Raw genomic sequence first — 26048 nt, forward strand, 5'->3', positions numbered from 1 at the left:
ACTGCAAAAGCTAGGTATAAATTGGAGTGGTACCATCTTTTATTAATACAGGATATAGTTAGAGATTATGGACATGATACTAGAGATGGTCAGAGACTGCAGGCATCAGAGATTACGGACATGATACTAGAGATGGTCAGAGACTGCAGGCATCAGAGATTACGGACATGATACTAGAGATGGTCAGAGACTGCAGGCATCAGAAATTACAGACATGATACTAGAGATGGTCAGAGACTGCAGGCATCAGAGATTACGGACATGATACTAGAGATGGTCAGAGACTGCAGGCATCATAAAAGAGATATTTAGATACTTTGGATATGCTGCAGGAGACTGCCAGAGACTGAACATGCTATAGAAGTTACTGGAGACATGCTCCAATAGGGAAACACAGATCTGAGTATGGAAGGCAGCACAAAAAGTGCCAAAGGGCCGCATGTGGCCCCCAACTGCAGATTAGGTACCAGGGGTATAGCGATTCAGGAGTTTTAGATGTCAATCTACATGATCTGCAGTGACAAGCAGCCAACCCTTTGTATGCACAGATCACCCATGGTAAGCTAAAGGAGACAGTAAGAAATGCTTTATTTCCTCAGTTTCCTCTTTGCCAGTGATCAGACTGCAGCATTGTACCTTTGGGGCAAGTTATAAGGCGAGAGAGGCAGCAGCAGAGAATGATTTGTGTCAGATATTTGTGAAAACAGGCAGGAACTGCACAGGCACCAGGATTTCAGATGACTGTCATCTCTGAACAAATAGCTCAGTCTAGAAAGTAGGTCAGTTATTCTCAACCAAGGTTCCATGGAACCCTAGGGATTCTCCATAGGTTGCTAGGGGTACATTGAGCTGTAGCTGGTTGACCTTACATTTGATGGTGCTTGCATAGTTCCAGGACCAACAACGCTTGGCAAAGCCAGCAGAATGACACCAATTATATTTTTAGCTGTCTGTAAGGATTACATTATTTGTATCGGCCAGCAATGTAGGGACCATTGATTCCCAATTAACTAGTCTGAAAGTAGCCAATCAGTTTGGGACTTCATCTTGTTCAATAAAGCTTTGATAGAGCTGCACCAGATTTACACTCTATAGTTTTAGTAAACCCACTTCGTTGGCTTGTTTTTCAGCCTTTCAACTTTTTCAAATGGAAAAATCCTGAGGGCAGTGACCTACCAGCTGCCATGTAGCCAAGTTCTAACCGTCTGGTGAAGACAAGGCCACTCCCCCTTGGTGAGGACCTATGTCTACCACTGGTAACAAAGAGGGTCCACTATGACCCACTACAATCTGGATGTGAAGGACACTTCACTGAATAGAAACACAATAGCCAATCTCCAAACATGATCACAAAAAGGTGAATGAAAGCGCTACACCATGAAAGTCTGAAAAAGGCAACACTTTTCAGGGCCAGGCGGTGCCTCCTTCATCAGGAGTTATTTTGAAGAATCAGGACTCTAGCTCTAATTTTTTAAAAACCTCTGGCTGTTGGAGCAATTTTTCTCAGCAATGATATACAATCAGTTTTCTTTAGGGAACAAGAAGTAGAGCCCTAATCTTTCATCATATATAGCATCTTAAGCCCTGAGAAAAGGGGGCCCTGCCCCTGAAGAGCATTGACTTGCCTTTGTTTGAAATAAACATTTTTAGATTCTATATGATATGGCATGACGCTTCAGTTATTCTTTGTGACTAGGGTTGCCACCTCATCCCTTTAATCAAGAACACATATTAATTACACAGGTTCTGAGGCTGATATAATGCACATAAGGCACCAACTGAGTTTAATTACCACATTAATCAGCCACAGAACATGTGTAAATAATGTGTGTTCTGGTTTAAAGGGATGAGGTGGCAACCCTATGTGTGACGGACCCCGGTACTCACGAGGAGTATGTCCATCGTATAAACTTCCCTTGCTCGGTAACAGAATGATCCAAGATGCAGTAGCTCACCTAGTCACTTGTCAGGACACAGCCTAGGGTGGCGCAAGACATCAACTGTTTATTAAAATACAGACACAAATACACATATACTCTGGGACAATTCTCCTTCTTTGCATAATGACACAGGGTGGGGTGAACTGTACATCCAGTAACATGAGACACAGGTACATTAAAACTTTTCAACAAATAATTAAATCAAATACTGGGCACATACACAGCCTTATCAGCAGGAAGGACCATTGGATAACCCCCCCCCCCCCCCCCAGCAACTAATAGCTGACAGTGATTTCATTATAAACATATAACATCCCAAAATAGTTTGCTACCAAGGCGGGGTGGACATAATGCTAGCAGACAGACACAAAAAATAAGGAACCCAATTAACCATGGAATTAACATCTAAGCAATGCTTTGATTAATCGGGAATCAAAGGCTGCATGGCAATGGTCTACAACACTTATGGAAAACAAATAGTGCAGCGCTATCATGAAAAATGAAACATATGTATAAACATTTATATAGTGAGATTTCTTTTGAATATTGCCAGAGATGAGAAAAATTTAGAGCACCACATCCCTAGATAAAGGTAAATACAATAGGAGGGGCAAAGTGGGACTTTAAAGGTGCAAATGATGGAGAAAAATCTGGATTCTCATAAAAATCACATTTTATTTGTACATAGAGGACTAGGACAAGACAGACAGAACTTTAAAATAGTAAAAAACAAGAAAGCACTCGATTATGTCAACTCCTTTATATAGTGAGTATTAAAAATAACCCAATAATTGGTGCAACTTCAAATCAACAAAGTGACCAAAAAGTGCAAACATAATCAATATTCAATGTGCATATAAAGTGAAAAACAGTCCAAAAAGTCCAAAAGCATATATGCAAGATCCAAAGTGAGTGATGAAAAAGGGAGATGTTGAATTCCCAAGAGGAAAAAAATGACTGGAAAAACACCCGTGACAAATCAGCTGTAATGTCTGCTTACCAAAAGGATCGGCCCCCAAGTTAATGGTCAGGCCACATACGCTGGAATTATATCTGAGACACTCCTCTTAGTATGATGCTTAGGTAGGGCAATCAATCTCTCCTAGGTCAGCTCAACTGACGCTCAACTACCACGCCCCTTGAAGCCTGGCTTGTGTACTACACGCGGGGCGCCGCGGATTTATATGCTGTATAGCGCGATTTCTTTACTTTCTGGATGTAAGTGCAACCTTTAATAAATCATACTGTTCATCTTTACTGGTTTATACTATGGGTCTTCGTGTCTCTTTTCCCATATATGTGGCTTATATGTACTCGGACCGTGCTTAACCTGACCTGGGAGAGATTGATTGCCCTACCTAAGGATCATACTAAGAGGAGTGTCTCAGATATAATTCCAGCGTATGTGGCCTGACCATTAACTTGGGGGCCGATCCTTTTGGTAAGCAGCCATTACAGCTGATTTGTCACGGGTGTTTTTCCAGTCCTTTTTCCTCTTGGGAATTCAACATCTCCCTTTTTCATCACTTACTTTGGATCTTGCATATATGCTTTTGGACTTTTTGGACTGTTTTTCACTTTATATGCACACTGAATATTGATTATGTTTGCACTTTTTGGTCACTTTGTTGATTTGGAGTGGCACCAATTATTGGGTTATTTTTGATACTCACTATATATATATGTTTATACATAGGTTTCATTTTTCATGATAGCGCTGCACTATTTGTTTTCCATAAGTTTTGATTTATATAGATCAAGTGTTTCAGCTGCTTCACCATATCATTTTCTGTTTATATTATTTTTACTTAGCGCAGGATCTTCTTGTTTTTCAATGGTCTACAACAGGCTATAAGGCAAAGCTCATACAATGTCCTAGCTGTCTGATACAGCAGATTTAATTTATCTTCATACATTTCTTGAGGTATATTGTTGATAAATATGACTTTCCCAAGTGAAGGAGCCCCTCCAACTTTCAAACATAAACCACACATATAAGACCCAGGATAATAGGGGTAAAACAAAATGCTGAGTCCGGTGTGGTTGTACTGCGAGTATGGTTAGGACAGACCAAACTGGGCTTCTCGGTCACCCTGTGCCCCTAATAGACACAGGGTGACTTACACATAAGTGGGGCCAGGGGAACTGAAAAAGGAGTTTCCCGACCTCTCTAAGGTAAGTTGGGTTCCATGGGCCCCCCTCCCGTCACACTATGGCTCCTAGATAGGATGATCAGGTAGACCACGTGTCTCTGAAATTTGCGAAACAAACGCCCAGTTTACTGCCCTTCAAACTTTAGGGGGGGGGGGCAGACTGTGGCCAGTGGGAGTAGAAAATGTCCTTGCATCGGCAGAAGTAGGCAATACCATAAGCTTGGTGGTCAGTGGGAGTAAAAAAATTACATCATTGGTGTCAGTGGGAGGAATAGTATCCCATCATTGGTGTCAGTTGAACAAATAATGATCCATCATTGTGGTCATTGGGAGAATTTGTTTCCCCATCTCCGGTGTCAGTGGGAGGAATTGTATCCTGTCTTTGGTGTCAGTGAAAGGAATAGTGTCCCATTGTTAGTGTCAGTAGAAGGAATAGTGTCCTAAGAGCCAGATAAGAGCAAGCAAAGAGCCACATCCAGCCCACAGGCCGCAGTTTGTAAGCCCCTGGCGTAGACCATTCTGAGTACAAGAGCAGCTTATCCAAAGTCAATGCAAAACTTTATCCCTTGAGCCTTTTTTGTGAGTCACTGCAGATGCCGCACCTCGCATTTGAGCTCTTCTATGCAAACGTGGTGGCACATGTGAATCTAACATGTGACAAGTTAAATATGCACATTAACTTAGACCAATAGCAACACCCGCCAGGGTGCCTTCTCTGATGGAAATAGAGCTTTGACAAGTCAGTTCACAAAGCAGGCCTCCCAGAGATTCAGTGGGACATGAAGTGCTAGCCACAATAGCCAGTGAACATAAATAGAATGTGGAGATTGTACTTAACATCAGAGTCTCTTGTACAATGCTGATAAGGACTTACAGAAGAAAGCATCTGCTTCTATCTAGAAATGAAAGAGATCTGACCTGTGATGGTGGCTTTGCATAAAATCAATGTCCGCCCGCCGCAAGACATTTCATATTAATCGGGCTCCAACAGGCGTATCGCTGGGGAGAACATAAAATAACAGAGCAAGTTATGCATCAGCCGATGCAAATGCATGAGCTTTAAATCCATGCCCACAAGGGAATGACTACTGTGGCTCTCCATTCAGCTGACGATGTTACTTATTTATAAAGTTTCTTAAGAACAGAGAGTTCTGATATTAGCAGAGAGTCATAACAGAAATCCCAAGTCAACTAACCGCCCGATCACTGATGTGCGTCAGAGTGCTCAATGCCTTACTGGTTTTATGTGGATTACAAGAGGCTTTTTTTCTACAATATTAGAGAAGGCCTGAACTGCACCTTCAAATGGATATGCTGCGTCCAAAGAATCGCAGGGCAACTCAAAGCAGGTCAGAAGGAGCCTCTGACCTGTTATGTGTATTACTCAATTAAAGTCAATGACATCTAGCTGACGTGCGCCTACCAACATGAGCCCTAATACTAATATAAAAATATAAATTTGCAATGTAATTGTAATGGCCACTATGTCTAGAATGTCCCTTGAAGGCAGACAATACCGCTCATCACAAGTAAGGAGGATGCTTCTCTGCCTATAGGACAGTGCTAGGTTAAGTACATATATTTGCTTGGTACAATACTAGCATGGAAATTATTTTTTCTGCAAGGCAATCTCCTGTATTCTGTTATGTGTGTCTCTAAAAGAAGCACGACAAATTCCCCATATTTCATCTCTGTAAAAATACTGCAAATACAAAGAAATACCTGTTGACCTGGCAGGAATCCTGTGAGCTCCCAAGATCTCGATTGGGTTAAAAATACTGCCATTGCAAGACTAAAATCCAAAGCAGTGTTGCCAGCTGGACTAAAGAGATCCACATATCCCCCCCATCCCTCTCGGCCCCTCTGGGTGTGAGTCTACATCAATGGGAAATGAAAATGAACTCCTGGCAGTTGCCCGTGCAAGCTTTTACAAGCCTGGTGATGATGTCACAGAAAGTAATGAAAGCTGTTTCAGGAACATGGTAAAACAGAAAAATAATACCAGGATAAGATCGAGCGAGTGAGAGGGAGGTCCAGAGCTATATCTAGATCAGAGATAAGCAACCTACAGTATCTCACAAAAGTGAGTATACCCCTTACATTTTAGTAAATATTTTATTATATCTTTTCATGTGACAACGCTAAATGACACTTTGCTACAATGTAAAGTAGTGAGTGTACAGCTTGTATAACAGTGTAAATTTGCTGTCCCTTCAAAATAACTCAACACACAGCCATTAATGTCTAAACCGCTGGCAACAAAAGTGAGTACACCCCTAAGTGAAAATGTCAAAATTGGGCCCAATTAGCCATTTTCCCTCCCCGGTGTCATGTGACTCGTTAGTGTTACAAGGTCTCAGGTGTGAATGGGGAGCAGGTGTGTTAAATTTGGTGTTATCGCTCTCACTCTCTCATACTGGTCACTGGAAGTTCAACATGGCACCTCATGGCAAAGAACTCTCTGAGGATCTGAAAAGAATTATTACTCTACATAAGGAAGGCCTAGGCTATATGAAGATTACAAAGTCCCTGAAACTGAGCTGCAGCACGGTGGCCAAGACCATACAGCAGTTTAACAGGACAGGTTCCACTCAGAACAGGCCTCGCCATGGTCGATCAAAGAAGCTGAGTGCACATGCTCAGCATCATATCCAGAGGTTGTCTTTGGGTATTAGATGTATGAGTGCTGCCAGCATTGCTGTAGACGTTGAAGGGGTGGGGGGTCAGCCTGTCAGTGTTCAGACCATACGTCGCACACTGCATCAAATTGGTCTGCATGGCTGTCATCCCAAAAGGAAGCCTCTTCTAAAGATGATGCACAAGAAAGCCTGCAAACAGTTTGCTGAAGACTAGAAGACTAAGGACATGGATTACTGGAACCATGTCCTGTGGTCTGATGAGACCAAGATAAACTTATTTGGTTCAGGTGGTGTCAAGCGTGTGTGGCGGCAACCAGGTGAAGAGTACAAAGACAAGTATCTTGCCTATAGTCAAGCATGGTGGTGGGAGTGTCATGGTCTGGGGTTGCATGAGTGCTGCCGGCACTGGGGAGCTACAGTTCATTAAGGAAACCATGAATGCCAACATGTACTGTGACATACTGAAGTAGAGCAAGATCCCCTCCCTTTGGAGAGTGGCCCAGGGCAGTATTCCAACATGATAACGACCCCAAACACACCTCCAAGTCGACCACTGCCTTGCTAAATAATCTGGGGGTAAAGGTGATGGACTGGCCAAGCATGTCTCCAGACCTAAACCCTTTTGAGCATCTGTGGGGCATCCTGAAATGGAAAGTGGAGGAGCGCGAGGTCTCTAACATCCACCAGCTCAGTGATGTTGTCATGGAGGAGTGGAACAGGATCCCAGTTGCAACCTGTGAAGCTCTCGTGAACTCCATGCCCAAGAGTGTTAAGGCAGTGCTGGAAAATAATGGTGGCCACACAAAATATTGAAACTTTGGGCCCCAGTTGGACATTTTCACTTAGGGGTGAAAATGTTATTTTGAGGGGACAGCAAATTTACACCGTTATACAAGCTGTACACTCACTACTTTACATTGTAGCAAAGTGTCATTTCTTCAGTGATGTCACATGAAAAGATATAATTAAATATTTACAAAAATGTGAGGGGTGTACTCACTTTTGTGAGATATTGTAAAAGAGTTGGAGATCTACCTGAATAACATATAGAAGATCAAAAGGTCCCTGGGGTGTGCCCTTTTATATATTTATTGAAAAAGAATAATAAAAATAATAATAAGTAAAGACTTATAATTCCTACTGTGACCACAAAACTGAAGCATGGTGACCACAGCATGTGCACACTCCTCTGCAGTTAAAAGATGAATGGTTGGGGAAAACTGTGGCTCAGCTGAGGGGTTTTACTCCCCCCCCCCCCCCAACCACTAGTGTGAACAAGCCCTAATGCACAGACTACGTTACAAAGTACCACCAAAATGACCTCCTCTGCTTAGTGCAATCTACTCCCTACCCATATTCTTCACGACAAGGATCTCCCCTAACATTCTTTATCTTCCATCCCAGCCTACTCACTCAGTACAGACTCCCTGTCCAGCACAGATCAACAGCTTTACAACACAGCAGCCCTCCCCAGCACAGCCCCCCCCCCACCACCAAGTACAGAAAACCCCCTCATCCCCTCCCACCCCTTCCCCAGGGTACAGAACTGAAAGAAGGGAAGACACCCAGCTCAGAGTGAGACGTCCAGAGCAGGGGAGGTGACTCTCACACTAAGCTACATCTCTCACTGAAGCATCAGGTGTGGGCTCACTGGGGCTGCTGTAGCCACCTCACCATTTTTTCTTTGCATTACTTCGACAGCTGCAGTAGCCCCAGAGAGCAAGTCTCCTCCACTGCTCAACCCGCCCAGCTCTCTGCATCCCTGCTTCACCTGCCCAGCTCTCTCCTCACCTGCTCCACCCACCTTTCTCCTCCCCTTCTCTGCCCGCTGGCTCTCTCCTCCCCTGCTCTGCCCACCTCTCTCCTCCCCTGCTCCGCCCACCTCTCTCCTTCCCTGCCTCGCTCCTCCCCTGCTCCTCCCATCTTTCTCCTTTTCTGCTCCGCCCACCGGCTCTCTTCTCCCCCCTGCTCCACCCTCCCGCCTCTCTCCTCCCCTGCTTCGCCCACCTAGCTCTCTCCTCTCCTGCTCTGGCCACCCAGCTCTCTCCTCTCCTGCTCTGGCCGCCCAGCTTTCTCCTTCCCTGCTCGGCCCACCCTGCTCTCTCCTCCCCTGCTCCACCCGCCCTGCTCTCTCCTTACCTGCTCTGCCCGGGCGACTCTCCCCTCCCCTGCTCCGCCAAATTGGCTCTCTCCTCCCCTGTTTAGCCCGCCTGGCTCTCTCTTCCCCTGTTCAGCCTGCCCGGTTCTCTCCTCCCCTGCTCCACCCGCCTCTCTTCTTCCCTACTGTGCCTTCCTTGCTGTCTACTTCCCTGGCTCTCTCCTCACCAGCTCGGTCCACACGGCTCTCTCCTCACCAGCTTTGCCCGCCCGACTCTCTTGTTCCCTGCTGCACCCGCCTGGCTCTCTCCTCACCTGGACTGGACTTCTCACCCTGCTCCGCTTAGCTCACTTTGACCGTACCCCGTTAGTACGCCATTGGGGAGGAGTAGTTTAGCCCGGGATCGGCAATGCAGAGACACAATCTATCCATCACCTGGCCACGATCGATAGGTTGCCGACCCCAGAGCTAGATAATGCCTGGATATACACTTTAAAGTAGGGATGCACCGTATATTCGGTGGCCGAACATTATTCGGCCGAAAATAGAAAAAATGGCACTTTCGGTATTCGGCCGAATAAGTCAAAAGGCCGAATAATTTTGTGCCGAACAATAGGGCTGAACGATAGTCGATATATCGACTATCATACTGTGGCCGTAGGCGATATTCATATCGCCGAGGTCACGATATTTACAGGGGGAAGGGACTCGGAGGAGGACTCACAGACTTCCGTGAAGCCGGGACACTTCAGCGGTGAGCATACATCCATTACTCACTCGTGCACTGCAGCCCGCCCCACACATTCAGTGAGTCTTACTCTCCTCCCTAGTTTTTTCAATGGCACATTCAGGAAGCCAATCATGCCGTGATTAGCTGCACAGCGAACCAATCACGCGTGCCTGCACACCTGATTGGTTCCGCTGTGCCGCTACTCACGACGTGATTGGCTTCCTGAATGTTCCATTGAAAAAAACTAGGGAGGAGAGTAAGACTCACTGAATGTGTGGGGCGGGCTGCAGTGCACGAGTGAGTAATGTATGTATGCGGCTGTGCTCCTTTCCAGCCTCCTACTACCACCACTATGAGAGACTGTCTGTCACTGTATAATCTGATCGAGTCCACACTGACACTGACGGACTGTCACTGAGTAATTGATGTTACCACATTAACCCTGACCTGCCCAGTGCCCTGTATCTGCAATTAAAATTTACAAGGCTGCCTGCATGCTTCCTGATTTCCATTCCCAGCATCCTTCCCAATCCCTACAGTGTCACTAACATTAACCCTATGGTACAAGGCTGCAGTGTGCACTGAATCCCATTCCCTACAGTAACATTTAGGGAGAGAGAGAGACATGAGAGGACAAGAGAGAGAGAGAGAGAGAGAGACATGAGAGGACAAGAGAGAGAGAGAGAGACACGAGAGGACAAGAGAGGACAAAAAATTGGCAAAATAAATGGAAAAAATGCGAAACACCGCGTTCGGTATTCGGCCTTCGGCCTTCGGCCAAACATTTCATTATTATTCGGCTTCGGCTTCGGCCAAGAATTTCATTTCGGTGCATCCCTACTTTAAAGGGTCATATTTCTAAAGCAGTAAATGACATTCATTCATTAAACATTTATTGCAGGTGAATCTTCCAGATATATGTGTTTTACAAGACAGTCATTGATTCACTATCAGTGAATGCTTGGGGGGGGGGGGGGGGGGGGGAATCACATTTATAATAGTCCAGAGTAATGGAAAAACGTAAACTACAGATGAGTGCCACCTATTGGATGAATCAGAGAATGCAGCTACAACAGGCTGGCTATAATAGAAGATCTCACATTTCTTTGTGACTACAGTTGCAAACAAGAGAACTGTTGATACAAGAATAATTCCTAGAAATAAAGTAAAACCATGATAAAAACATTATGTGTAATCCACTGCAGCAATATTAAATAGAGGGTCCTACGTGGTGAGTGGAATATTGCTTCCTGAATAAGCAGTATCATTTTCTCTCTCTCTGATTCATACCAATCCCATTTAACCCATTCGCTGCCTGAGATGGACACAGCTCCTGATATTCTTAACACTTGGGTTATACTGCCTTCTACAAGAGTAGGACACTAGGCAGAAAAAAAAGTCTGGCTACGCTTAAGGACAGTCCAAGGGGGGAATACTCCCTCTCTCTGCTATAGGTACTCCATTTTGTTACAAGCAGTGTTGGAGAACATACAACTCAAAAGAGGGGTGGGTACTGTGTCTGTCAATGAATATCAGAGAAATGGATTTTACGGCAAGTCATTTAATTAAATTTTCTCTTTCGTTCATTGACGGACACAGCTCCTGATATTCTTAATCATTGGGACATCCCAAAGCACGTGTTAAACATGAGGGGTGGGAACAGAAAAAAATTTCCAAAGCTAAAAAAAAAAGTAGGCAACGGGGCTTAACCAAAAAAACTGCCCACCTGAAAAAAAAACAATACACCGTCAAAGAAGACCAAGTCCTTTAAACAGTTGCCTGCAAAGCCTTGCGTCAAAAGGGGCATCCACAGATGCCAACACATCCACTTTATAGAACTTTGTGAAAATGTGCACAGACGACAAGATGGCCACCTTGCAAACCTGCGTCACTGACCCCTGATGACAGAAGGCCCAGGAGGAACTGAACGCCCAAGTAGAGTGCGCCTTCATAGGGAAAAGAGGAACCTGACCCCTGATAGAAAAGGCCTGAATCACCGTCTGTCTTCTCCATCTGGGAATGGTCGCAGAGGAAGCAGACAACTCTGTCCTACACCCATTCGTAAGCAAAAATAGTCTGACTTCCTAAAAGAATCCATAGCTGCCAGGTACACCCTAATTGCCCGTACCACATCCAAGGCATGCAAGGCAATTTCCTTACGATGTTTTGGCCTGGGACACAGGCAAGGAAACACAATGTCTTCATTCAAATGGAAATCAGAGTCAACCTTTGGAAGGAATGACGGACAAGGGCGAAGAACCACCTTATCTCTGAATAATCTCTTGGTGAACCAGCAAGAAAGGGGAACGACAGGATAACGCCGCCAGTCGACACAAACTCTTCATTCCCACCTTCTGAAACAGCGTAAACAAGGGAATCTTCCAAAGAATCTCAAAGGTAAACTTCTGGAGGACCGAAAGCACCAAATTGAGGTCCCAAGGTGGCAACGGAGACCGCACTGGAGGAACCAAATGGCAAACGCCCTGAAGAAAGGTATGCACCAGGGAGTGTGTGGCCAAGGATCGTTGAAAGAAGACCGCCAAAGCCGAGACCTGGCCTTTGATGGTACTCAAGGCCAATTTCTGTTCAACCCCCTGTGAAGGAAGGTGAAGATCCAAGCCACCGAGAAGGAGTGAGAATGAACCTCAAGGGACTCACACCACACAATGTACATCTTCCACGTACCATGGTAGATTTTCCTAGAAGTAGATTTCCTAGATTTTAACAGCGTCGGAAATCACCGATTCAGACCACCCCCTATTCTTCAGTACCTGGCTTTCAACAGCCAAGCCGTCAAAGCCAGCGACTGTAAAGCAGGGTGGAAGATTGGCCCTTGGGACAGCAGATCCTCCTTGAGAGGAAGCTTCAAAGGAACGTTGGCGACCAGCCGCATCAGATCAGCGTACCAAGCCTGGCGAGGCCAGTCCGGGGCCACCAAGATGACCGGAATTCCCTTCTGCCTCAATCCTGCGGAGAAGTCTTGGCAGAAGCTTGAGAGGAGGGAAGGCGTAAATCAGACGATACTGAACCCATGGGGCCATTAGCGTCTGCCTCTGTGGCATCTGCCTGAGGATTCTGTGACTGTGCCGGGAACCTCTGCACCTTTCTGCTGAGCTGAGACGCCAACAGATCTACCTCGGGGTGCCCCACGGTAGAAATAACTGATGAAAAACCTCTGGATGAAGAGACCATTCTCCCTGGTCCAATGCCTGCTGACTGAGGTAATCCACCTGCCAGTTTTCCACTGTGGGAATGTGTATGGCGAAAAGGGCTGGAACGAATGTTCTACCCACCTGAGAATGCTGGCTACCTCCAGAGCCGCCAGGACACTTCTTGTGTGACCTAGGTGATTGATATAAGCCATGGCTGTGGCTCTGTCTGATTGAATGCGCACTGGACATCCTTTGGAGTTGATCCGTCCAATGTTCCAGGCACAGTCCGATCGCTTGGAGGTCCAGGATATTGATCAGTAGTCTGAAATCTTCCAGGGTTCCGACCCCCTGAGCAGAATTTGTCGAGAAAGCCTCCCCACCCCGAAAGGCTAGCATCCGTGGTGTCCACTATCCAATACAAGAGGAGGAAGGGATTTGCCCTGCCGGAGCGCCACGGAATGAAGCCACCAGTTAGGGGACCCTTTTGCACCCCGACTCAACTGCATGTGGTTGTCCAGAGACTGCCAAGTCTTGTCCCATTTGATCAGAATCTCCCTTGCAGGGACATCGTGTGGAACAGTGCAAATGGGACCGCCTAGAAGGTAGACACCATCAGGCCCAGCACTCGCATGCAAGTCCGGAGGAGTGACCATCTGCTGGACAGCAGGAGGCGAAGTGCAGCCTGCAGTTTCTGGAGTTTGTCCAGAGGAAGGAGTAATCTCGCTAAGGCCGAGTCCAGAGTCAGACCCAGCTAGCCAAACTTCCTGAAGGTTCGGTTGGAGATCTCCATGTTTTCCACCAGCACAGTAGGAGACTCTGCTCGCAGAAGAAGGTCATGCAAGTAGTCCAGGACGTCATTCCCCTGCTGACTTAACAATGCTAGCACCAGGGCCAACACTTTTGTGAAGACCCAAGGAGTGGAGGTGAGACCAAAGGGTAAAACCACAAACTGATAATGCTCCTCTCCCATGACAAAGCAGAGGAAGCGCAGATGACCGACACATATTGGAATGTAAAGGTAAGCGTCATTGATGTCTATGGGGGCAAGAAAATCCCCCTGATGCAGGGAAGCCACCACCATTTGAACAGACTCCATTCTGAACTTCTGCACCTGCACAAGCAGTTCAGCACCTTGAGGTTCAGGATTGGATGCACCTTGCCTTCCTTTCTGGGGACTGTAAAGAGGTCTGAGCAAAACCCCTGAAAATGTTCAGAAGTTGGAACCGGTACAATCACCCCTTGAAGTAAAAGGTTTTGCACTGTCCCAAAGAGCGCCTGTAAGCGGACCAGGGACAGTCGCACATTTGAAGGAAATAACCTTTCCAGAGGGTAAGAACAAAACTCAATCTTGTAGCCGGACCGTATGTGTATCTACTTGTCTTGCACCGAGGAAGTCCACCGGTCCGCGAACCAGTGACAGCATCTTCCCCACCCCAGATACGGGTGAAGGCGCACCTTCAAGCTGAAGGGCCTTGACCTCGGGTCTGGAGAAGCCAGCTCTTGACTTACTCTTTCCCCCTGTGAGACCTTTAATGATGTCATGCAGGGAAGCACCAAACAGGCGATCTCCTTAAACAAAGTCTGGTCCGCAGACCAGCCTTTGAGCCAAAAGACACGCCGAAAGGACCACTGTTGAACTGAGGCACTATGGAATCCGCATCCAGAGAGGCATTACAGATAAACTGCAGCCCCTGGACCAGCTGGTCCGCCAGCTCAGCAAAGGCAGCTGTTCTCCCTCCAGGTCATGGCATAAAAGCTTAGCCCACTCGGTCATAGTCTACAACAACAGGGCAATGGTGAATATTGGCCTCAGTGCCGAACCAGCCAGGATGTGCATATTGCATGCCACAGCCTTCGCCTTCCTGTCAGCCGGGAACTTAAGGCGGGGGACTCTTCAACCGGAATCATGGTTGCCTTGTTTAATCTGGAAACCGGAGGGTCCACCACCGGTGGAACAGTCAACCCTATAAGGAGTCCCTTCTTAAGAAGTGATCGCCTAGCAAAGCGCTTAGGGACCCCAAAGGGAAGGCTTTGGTCGTCTCCACTCTGCAGTGACAATTCTGTCAAAACAGGAAGGGAAAGGTTACACCTTTGCCACTCTGGATGGCTTGTGAGTGCCAAAGGGGACCTGCCCCTCAGTCGCAGCTGCGTCCTCCATCTCTAAGGTCTTACGCACAGATACAATCAGTGCGTCCGCCAGCACCTTTTAGTGCGCGGTTGCCGAAGTGGAGGCCAAATCAGATTCAGGATCTGAGGGGGCAGATGAGGCAAGGGAAGGTGGGAGGGCCTTTTTTGCCAGCCCGTCGGCCAAAAGCCAACTCAACCTGGGACACAAAGGACTCCAGGACGGCCGTCAGTGCGTCGATGGATGGTTGGAACCTGGAGGGCCCTGCGGCCTCAGAGAGGGGATCAAATGGGGAGATGTGCTCTAAAAGACTCCATGAGTCATCGGGGGACCACACAAAAAAGTGTAAAACACTAAGGGACACCCCCCACCGCTCTAGCAGCACACCCGGTTGCCATTCATAGAACCAGGCACCGCAGCCACCAGGAGAATCTGCACTGCTCCCACCGCGAAAATTGCCACCCATAGGGCTCAACTGTCATGGCTGCCGCTGTTTCCTATGGCAAACCACCACATTTAACTCGCAGGCCAGCCCCAGTGGGGCTATGTCACTGCCGACCTAGTGCGGAGCTGAGGTCTGCGCGCGCTCGCTGGCCAGACTGGGGTGACCAATGGATCTAGATTATCCAGCCCGTCGCCCAGTCTGGTTGTTGATTGTAGATCTCACAGGAGAAATCAGGAGAAAAAAATCTATCTAAAAGAAAAAATTTTTGCCAGGACCAGAGATCCCAGTAAGGAACTAGGTCCTTACTCCTGACTAGGCAGAAGAAAACTGAGTACCTATAGCAGAGAGAGGGAGTATACCCCCTGGGACTCTGGGACTGCCCATAGGCATAGCCAGACTTTTTCTTCTGCCTAGTGTCCTACTCCTGTAGGGAGCAGTATAACCCAATGGTTAAGTATATCAGGAGCTGTGTCAGTCAATGAACGAAAAAGAAAAAAGGTTTTAACCACTTAAGCCCCAGAAGATTTTACCCCTTCCTGACCAGGGCCTATTTTGCGATTCGGCACTGCGTGACTTTAACGAACAATTTCGCGGTCGTGCGACGCTGTACCTAAACTTATTTGACGTTGTTTTTCTCCCCACAAACAGAGCTTTCTTTTGGTGGTATTTGATCACCTGTGCGTTTTTTTGATCATGCGCTATAAACAAATAAAGAGCGTCAATTTTGCAAAAATAACAATATTTTTCACATTTTTTTATATGAAATTCCCCCCAAAAAAATTTAAAAATCTAAATTTTTTAACATTTTAGGCCAATTTGTTTTATTCTACATATGTTTGGCAAAAAAAAAAAAAATGCAAAAAGCGTTTTTTGATTGGTTTGCGCAAAAGTTATTGCGTTTACTAACTAAGGGAAAGATTTTTGTCATTTTTGTTGTTTTTTTTTTTTAACGAGTAATGGCGGCGATCTGCGTTTTTTTTTGCGGGACTGCGACATTGCGGCGGACAGCTCGGATCCTTGACTGACATTTTTGACACTTTCGGGGTTACCAGTGACATTACTACAGTAATCAGTGCTATAAATATGCACTGTTACTGTAAAAATGACACTGGTAGTGAAGGGGTTAACTTTTTTTGAGAGGGAGGGGTTAAGTGTGTCCCTAGGGGCGTTCTTCTAACTGTGATTGGATGTGGCTTGAGGTGTAAGAACAGAGATCCACGGTCCTACATAGCAGAACCGTATGATCTCCATTCTTACACAGGGAAGAATGACAGGCGGCTTTGTTTACATTAGCCGCCTGCCTTTCTCCTGCTGTAACAGACAATCGCGAGTGCCCGGCGGACATCGGGTCCGCCGGGCACAGGCGCGGGGGGGATCCGTGAACGAGCAGGAGCGCGCCTCCGGCGGCGCGCTCTCGCTCCCTAGAGCCTCACAGGCTAGCGACGTAGTCCTACGTCGCTTTGCCTGCGAGGGGCTGACCGCCGCAGTAAACCTGCGGCGGTCGGCAAGTGGTTAACGCATGAATTTCATCCATCTCTCCAGGTGGTTATATCTTCAGCAGCTATGGACCTTTGACCTATTACTATTGCACACCTGTGTATAGAACTTAGCGCAGGTCCTGGATGGTTTGAGATTTCTTGATCGAGTGAACTGAAATGCAATAAAAATAAAGGGGTGGGCCAGAGACAGTCAAGCTGGGGAGGAAAAAGCTAGATGATGCTGGATGTTCTCCAGATAGTAATGAGGCGGGCTCTGTCTTACTTGCTGCAGCTTCTAATATGCACTGTGAGAAGTTCTCAGTGTGAAGTGAAATCAGAGTAAGCAATTTTAGTACAGGAGAGAAGTCCGTAACAACTGTGCAAAGGGAAGGCTGCAGATCAGCTTTAATAGAATTGCTTTAACGAACAGTAAGACGCTGATTACAGTCTATGTGCCTGAAGACCTTATTGCTACGATTTTAGATCCTTACAATATGAAATACATGCAAATACAGTTTCTATGACAACAATGCAAAGCACATACCTAAATAACTCATTAATCAAATGCCATAAAAAATCCATACTGAGCTAAACATTGTTCACATGAAGAAAGCCTTGGGCAAATAAACTGTCATTGCAGGTGTTATGGATTAGTAGCAGGTAATTACCGGAAATGTGCAGTAATCAACGGGCAATAAATATATTTAAAAACTAAATGAACTCAGGGAAGTCAGAGGAAATGATTCATCTTTTGCATGTCATACTCCCTTAATAAATCTTACAGATATCTCATTTCAAGAAAAATCACAGGGGGTATCTGTGGTAAGCAAATTCTCCATACCAACATATGAATAAAAACATTTCCTACACAAGAAATAATTTTGTGATATTTATAAATGTATTTGTTTAAAATCATCATAAACTGCATTAAATCCGTCACAGAGAATACTGCATATGCAGATTGTCACCCAACGCGTTTCTTGCATTTCTTAGAACAAACGCCACTTTATCAAGGATACTGTAATTAATAGTTTAACAGAGTAATCATATTTCATGGATCACACTGATTTCGACGCACATATCCTCAACCCTTTATGCAGAATGTCACAATATTACCTTTTATAAAAAGGTACCAGGACTGAGAACCTGATTCAGCATATAGAAGTGTAGAAGAGATACCCGGCAAAGTGATTTTTCTGTCTGGCCCCAGCTAATGACTACAACTGCAGTGATTTTCCACTCGGGGCTCATGCAAATGGGGTGCAAAATACACTAAATTCAGATTCCCAGTGCATACATTTTGTGCACAGCTCTGTAAATTGGAGCATTTTATTTTTCACCAAGCACAATTTATCACTAGTAAACTGCACTGTATAACATATTTATTTTTTTTAAATAAAATCACTGTTTCTCCATTATTTTGGTATATTTATTGCACAGCACTTAGCACTTTACTATTGCACCTTGTTTTGGGTCCAGGATAAAAAAATTGGTTATTCTTGTCATACCACAAGTCACTAGTGCACCTTAGTTTGGACCCAAATATAATATTTCTAATAGTATTTGAGCATCACTATTTATGTTGGCACATTATCCACGTGGTACTTAATCACTTAAAGGTAGCGCCGTTTCAACCTCTTTGCACCTATTTCATTCTTAACCCCCAGGGGTTTGGTTGTTGGCAGCTTACACCTGTTAATCTTTATACAACTCCATAGCGCTGGTCACCCCTGTTTATTTCATGCGCAGGAGTAATGTCATCAGGGCTTGGTCATTAAAGCGGCTGAAGAGACGGAACCTGGAAGGAAGACCAGGCCAAAATGGAAGCGCTCAGGACCTGTGACAGTACAGCGCTGGAGGGCACATTATGACAGGTAGGTCTTTCATAATATGCGGAACATACTACTAGCACATTGTGGCATATAGAACATAAAAATTTGCCATGCTAAAAAAAATTCATGTGAATAAAAAGAATAAAAGATCCAAGATAGTCCTGTGTAACACAAAAGTTTATTGTACAGTGCCTTGAAAAAGTATTTATACCCCTTGACATTTTCCACATTTTGTCATGTTACAACCAAAAGCGTAAATTTATTTTATTGGGATTTTAGGTGATAGACCAACACAAAATGGCACGTGTGAAGTGGAAGGAAAATTTTAAATGTTTTTAAAAATTGTTTAAAAATAAATATCTAAAAAGTGTGGTGTGCATTTGTATTCAGCCCTCTTTACTCTGATACCCGTAACTAAAATCTGGTGGAACCAATTGCCTTCAGAAGTCACCTAATTAGTAAATAGAGTCCATCAGTGTGTAATTTGATCTCACTATAAATACAGCTGTTCTGTGAAGCCCTCAGAAGTTTGTTAGAGAATCTTAGTAAACAAACAGCATCATAAAGGCCAAGGAACACACCAGACAGGTCAGGGATAAAGTTGTGGAAAAGTTTAAAGCAGGGTTAGGTTATAAAAAAATATCCCAAGCTTTTAACATCTAATGGAGCACTGTTCAATCCATCATCCGAAAATGGAAAGAGTATGGCACAACTGCAAACCTACCAACACATGGCCGTCCACCTAAACTGACAGGCCGGGCAAGGAGAGCATTCATCAGAGAAGTAGCCAAGAGGCCCCTGGTAACTCTGGAGGAGCTGCAGAGATCCACAGCTCAGGTGGAAGAATCTGTCCATAGGACAACAATTAGTCGTGCACTCCACCAATCTGCCCTTTATGGAGGAGTGGAAAGAAGAAAGCCATAAGGAGTCCTGTTTGCAGTTTGCGAGAAGCGATGTGGGGGACACAGCAAACATGTGGAAGAAGGAGCTCTGGTCAGATGAGGCCAAAATTGAACTTTTTGGCCTAAAAACAAAACGCTATGTGAGGATGAAAACTAAAGCTGCATGTCACCCTGAAAACACCATCTCCACCACGAAACATGGTGGTGGCAGCATCATGTTGTGGAGTTGCTTTTCTTCAGCAGGGACAGGGAAGCTGGTCAGAGTTGATGGGAAGATGGATGGAGCCAAATACAGGGCAATCTTAGAAGAAAACCTGTTAGTCTGCAAAAGACTTAAGACTGGGGCGGAGATTCACCATCCAAGCAGGATAACGACCCTAAACATACAGCCAGAGCTATTGTACAATGGAATGGTTTAGATAAAAGCATATTTATGTGTTAAAATGGCCCAGTCAAAGTCCAGACCTAAATCCAATTGAGAATCTGTGGCAAGACTTGAAAATTGCTTTTCACAGACGCTCTCCATCCAATCTGACAGAGCTTGAGCTATTTTGCAAAGAAGAATGGGAAAATATTTCACTCTCTAGATGTGCAAAGCTGGTAGAGACGTACAGCTTGCAAGTCAGGTGGTTCTACAAAAGATTGACTCAGGGGGCTGAATAGAAATGCCTGCCACACTTTTCACATATTTGTAAAAAATTTTGAAACCATTTATCATTTCCCTTTCACTTCACAGATATGTGCCATTATGTGTTGGTCTATCACATAAAATCCCAATAAAATACATTACAAATTTGGTTGTAACATGACAAAATGTGGAACATTTTAAGGGGTATTAAATACTTTTTCAAGGCATTGTAGTGTCTCATACAGGCGATCAAAGTACGTTTTTGTAGATCAGAAACTCCAGTGGTGTGAATCCAATGTGGGTATGAATATCGAATCCATGAAAGAATCACCCAAGTGCACCTTCACCAAAGGTAAATATTGCCTCCTTAACAGAAACAGTGGGCTCTAAGAAAAAAGAGCCAAAAGCGCTGTGTACAACTCCAAAGTGGAGCCCCATCCTACGCCAATCTGTACCTGGGGGAGTGGGAGAGATCTTTCTTGGCGGATGAACGGTGGAATCTACTCACAGACCACATTATGATCTTGCGCTGTTTCATAGATGACATGTTCATGATTTGGAACGGCCCCAGATTTGGAACGGCCCCAGAGAATCTCTGGAGGAGTACTTAAATGTAATGAACAATAACACATAGAATTTAAAATTTTCGATGTCCACAAGCCCAGAACAGATTACATTTTTGGATTTCACGATTAATAAAGACAGGGAGGGCAACTTATCTAGTATTCAGAAAGAAAACGGCTGGCAATACGATCTTGCACGCCAGTAGTTCTCACCCGAGATCTTTTTTTTTTTTTTTTTAACAGAAATGTTTTATTGATGTAAAACAGAAAATAAATTAACATTGCCAACAAGGTATGGATATACAGGGAGCATAATAAAACAAATGATCCACAGAGAGTAAGTGCACATTAAAGAAAAACATGTTAAGTGAACAGACATAGATATTGACCTTCATCCAAAACTACAGTATGAACTACAGGGCCTCAATAAACCACAGTTCCCCCAGGCCCCAGGTCCCCCGGGAGGGGGAGGCGTCGGGGGGAGCTCCAGAAGGCCGGGCCGCGTGGGAGCCGAGACACCTAAGTGCCCCTACAGCACCCCACGGCCCCCAACCACACACAGTAGCAACCCCACCACCAGGGCCCCGGGAACAACTAACAGCATAGTTTGGCTAGAGCTGCAGAGGTCTAGCTGCGATCCAAACATCCCAGATTTTCCCAAATTTTTGAGGGCATTGACGCCCCATATAGGTCAGCTTGTATAGGGGCAGAGCCGCATCCACCAATGCCCTCCATTGTGCAACCGTGGGGGGGTCAGCACCCTTCCATTTCAGCAGTAATGCCTTCCGGGCATAGAAACATATAAAAAACAGTTGAAGCTTAGAGTATTTCGCCTGTGTCACCAGCTCCCCCACACCCGAGATCTGTAGTACAGTCTATCCCCTATGTCCAATATCTCTGCTCGAATGATGAGGGATTCCGAGCGGAGGCGGCGGCCTCTAGGAACATATTACTACAGAGAAGATACTCAAAAAACTGTCTTAAAAAAGCCTACAGAAGACCCTGCGGGTTTAATAGACAGGATCTCCTGTTAGGCAAAAAGAAGAATGCGAAAACTAGGAAATTAAATCAAACACGTATCATTACAAAGTACGTGATGCAACATGATGAAGTGAGGAAGATCATAATGAAATATTGGCACCTCTTACATATAGACCCTACATTATGTCCATTCGTCACGGAAGCTCCATCTATTACTTACAGAAAAACGAGATCTTTAAAAGACCACTTGGTCCAAAGCGAGTATACTGGGAAATTCAGACAAGACCACTGTAAACGTCTAGGGACTTTTACATGTGGGGGGTGTTCATGCTGTCAATTAATGAACACAAATCCAAACAGTCTTCTCCCTAATGGGAGCAAAAACAAACCATTACATTTTGCCAATTGCAAAACATCGGGGGTGGTATACATGTTACTATGCCTACCCCTGTGGCTGTTTTTATATAAGGAAAACTAAATTAGAATTCTGGAAATAAGCCAACAGACACATACACAGTGTAAAAACATGTAACCCAGACCTCCCTTATTGAAGACAGGTTAGGGAAGTACATGGTGAGAGATTCCCTAACATTACATTTCTCATATTAGACCAGGTGCACCCTAATACAAGAGGGGGAGATTGGAACAAAACACTATTACAGCGTAAAACATGCTGGATAGTGTTGATGAAAGCCAATCAACCCCCGGGGTAAATAACACAGTAAGATTCCACCCATTTTTGGAAGGCTTTGCATCAGGGGGATGGGAACAATAAATCCCTAGAAAGTGATGGATGGGCAAAATGCCACATTTTGCAGCTAGGGGGTGTACCCCTACCACCCGGGAGCAGTCTAGGGAAGGGGGTTGGTATGCGCCAATCACCCGGCGCATTGGGGGGGGGGTCTCCTGTGCACGCAGGCTGGGGGCTCTTCATGCTAGCTGACCATTTGTTGCGGCTCTGCTCCCACTCCTACATCTGTGGAGCAGGTGTTTGGGCCGCGGATTGGGTCGGCATAATGGGCCAGTGTCCTTGGAGTGCAGGGCACCACCCCAACATTGATTTGGACAGTCGGTCCAAATGGCTGCCAATCTGGGCATGCGCGAAAGCCCCATCGCGCATGTGCGGGCATCCAGTGCCATCTTTAAATATAAGTCGGCAAGTGATTAATACCGCTTTAAAAGCATGACAGCTCCCTCCCTTGGTACTCCTTTCAAGAGTCCTTAGTCTTGATAGAAGCAGTGGGTTGGCTCTTGGGAGAAGTTATGTAAAAAGAAAAATGCCCTGATGGGTGGATGCCAGTCTGAAGAAGTGGGTGTTTCTAGGCAGGATGTATTCTTATGTAGACCGCCCCAGGTAATGCTTACATGTGATGCTAAGCCTCAATGACTGAAAGAACCGTAAACCAATTAAAGAAATAGGGAGGTCGGACCAGTCAGGCTGGGAAGGAAAGGCTAAATGATGCTGGTTGTTCTCCAGCCATGAAATGAGGTGGTCTTCATCTGACTTGCTGAAACTTTAAATGCACACAATTAGAAGCTCACAGTATAGAGTGAAACCATAGTAACGCTGCAGAATGAACAGACGATACTTTGTCTTAGCAACGGTGCAAGTACATGTTACAAAAGAAGTTGCTTAACATACTTACATCCGAATGGATTGGTACTTTTAAAGGTTATTTCAATAGGAAAGTTCCACACAATCTCTTCCTTTATATGTCTATTTTTTGAAGCAATTTGAGATATTCCTTCTTCCACCCCCTGAAAAAAAAATAAAAATAAGTATCATTGTGATTACAACTAATATTGGGAAAACTGTAGTAAACTGATACAGACAGAGGAGTTGAAGGACCAAGTGTGAAAAATGATAGTTTGGTGACACCTAGTGGTACAAGTGTAAACAGCAGATTCCCTTTTCTTGCATGCAGTGGTTGTAAAGAACAAGAGAAAAACGGAATTTTTGTAAAATCTTACCTGTAAAATTCCTTTCTCTGAGTCCTCCGACAGTCGCCGCCTCTTCATATTCGTCACATATGGGGTATTAGACTTTGCTCCGAAGGAGTAGCTAGGCAACAGAATATGTTAACAATAAAGCTTTAACATATCCCACCCTCAAGGGGTGGTCCCCTCAGTCAATACCCTCCTACTTCCTGCAACCATATCTCAGTTTTAGTGGAATAGCAGTAGAGTATACATTCAAACCCCAAAAGAGGGGCGGGGGCGGCGACTGTCAGAGGACTCAGAGAAAGGAATTTTACAGGTAAGATTTTACAAAAATTCAGTTTTCTCTTACGTCCTCCGACAGTCGCCGCCTCTTCATATTCGTCACATATGGGGACGTCCCAAAGCAGTGCAAACATGAGGGGTGGGAAACGCATCCGCGCCGAAAGGCAACGCAGTCTCCACATCAAAGAAAGGAACCTTACCAAAGGAAGGAAACCAGCTGGGCAAGAGCAAAAATAAGTGCTCAACAGGAGCAACAACCCAGGAAAAGACAAAAAAACCAGGGGATACAAAAAACTATCCCAACAGTCAGGAGTCCCCAACAAGGGACCCTATGGAACAGCCGCACTAAGAACCTTGCGGCCAAAGGAAGCATCCGCCGATGCCTGAACATCTACTTTGTAGAATTTTGTGAAAGTGTGCACGGTCGACCAAGTCGCCGCCTTACACACCTGGGCTACAGAAGCCCCATGACGGCAGGCCCAAGACGTACTCAGAGATCTAGTAGAGTGCGCCTTCACAGGCACAGGGGGAACCTTCCCCTGCAAGGCATAGGCCTGTTCAATGGTCTGCCTGATCCATTTGGCGATGGTAGAGGCCGAAGCCGCCATGCCCTTCCGAGGACCCTCTGGAAGAACAAACAAGGAGTCCGTCCTACGAAAAGACTCAGTCGATTTAAGGTAAACCCTTATCGCCCGAACAACATCCAGAGAGTGCAATCTCACCTCCTTTGGATGTTTAGGCTTCGTGCACAACGAAGGCAAAACAATATCCTCGTTAAGATGGAATTCCGAAACTCGTTTCGGCAGAAAAGAAGGATTAGGTCGCAAGACCACCTTATCCAAATGAACAACCAGGTACGGAGACTTGCAGGACAAAGCCGCCAGTTCCGACACTCTGCGAGCCGAAGTGATCGCCACCAAAAAGGCGACCTTTTTGGACAACATAGACAACGAGATCTCCCTGATCTGTTCAAAAGGAGCACGTTGTAACACAGATAGAACGAGATTCAAGTCCCAAGGAGGCAAAGGATCCCTCCTAGGAGGAACCAGATGCCGCACACCCTGAATAAAAGTGCCAACCAAGGAGTTGGAAGCCACGGGACGTTGAAACAGAACGGCCAGCGCAGACACCTGACCCTTTATCGTAGCCAGCGCCAAACGCTGATCGACACCCGTCTGAAGGAAAGACAGCACACGGGAAACCGAGTACGTGCGGGGTGAAAACCCCCTGGACTCACACCAGGCAAAATAGGCCTTCCAAGCACGGTAATAAACCTTCCCCGAGGAAGACTTCCTCGCGTTGATCAAAGTATGAACGACCTCTGGAGAGAGACCCTTCTCCTTCAGGACCTCGGTCTCAACAGCCAGGCCGTCAAAGCCAGCGACTGTAAAGCAGGATGGTAAATCGGTCCTTGAGACAGTAGATCGTCTCGAAGAGGCAGACGCCAAGGGGCGTCGACCGCCAGATTCACGAGGTCTGCGTACCAGGACCGGCGAGGCCAGTCCGGTGCCACAAGAATCACCGTTCTGCGTTCCGAGTGTAACCTGCGAAGGAACCTGGACAGCAACTGAATCGGTGGAAACGCGTACATCAGCCTGTACTGATGCCACGGGGCCACTAACGCGTCCGACGCGTCTGCCCGAGGGTCGCGCGTCCTTGCCACGAACCTCTTCACCTTGTAGTTGAGGCGAGACGCGAACAGGTCCACATCTGGAAGACCCCACTTCGCGCACAACATCTGGAAGACAGCCGGGTGGAGAGACCATTCCCCCTGATCCAGGGTCTGGCGACTCAGATAGTCCGCCTGCCAGTTCTCCACTCCCGGAATGTGAACCGCCGTTATCGCCGGGACATGAGTCTCGGCCCAAGACAGAATGTCGGCCACTTCTCGAGCCGCTCGGGCACTCCTGGTGCCCCCTTGGTGGTTGATGTAGGCCACCGCCGTGGCATTGTCCGTCTGCACCCGAACCGGGCAGCCCTGCAGCCGGTCCGTCCAGCGATGAAGACAGAGCCTTATCGCACGCAATTCCAGAATGTTGATCGGGAGGGAAGACTCCCCCTCCGACCAGGTCCCCTGGGCGGACAGAACGCCCAGAACACCACCCCAGCCCGACAGGCTGGCATCCGTGGTGATTATCGTCCACGAGATCGGACGAAAC

At 46.0% G+C, this 26048-nt stretch overlaps 1 protein-coding gene across 1 annotated transcript in view; it reads right to left on the reverse strand.

Annotated features, from left to right (window-relative positions):
• Window positions 1-26048, reverse strand: part of B9D1 (B9 domain containing 1) — a 167687-nt gene that overhangs the window by 108018 nt on the left and 33621 nt on the right. The window contains exon 3 of the mRNA XM_082260625.1: window positions 23313-23424. Coding sequence (XP_082116751.1) covers window positions 23313-23424 — 112 coding nt within the window. The remainder of the gene's footprint in view (window positions 1-23312; window positions 23425-26048) is intronic.

The sequence above is a fragment of the Pelophylax lessonae genome (genome assembly GCF_965119305.1).
Source record: "Pelophylax lessonae genome assembly, chromosome: 6".
NCBI classification, from domain to species: domain Eukaryota; kingdom Metazoa; phylum Chordata; class Amphibia; order Anura; family Ranidae; genus Pelophylax; species Pelophylax lessonae.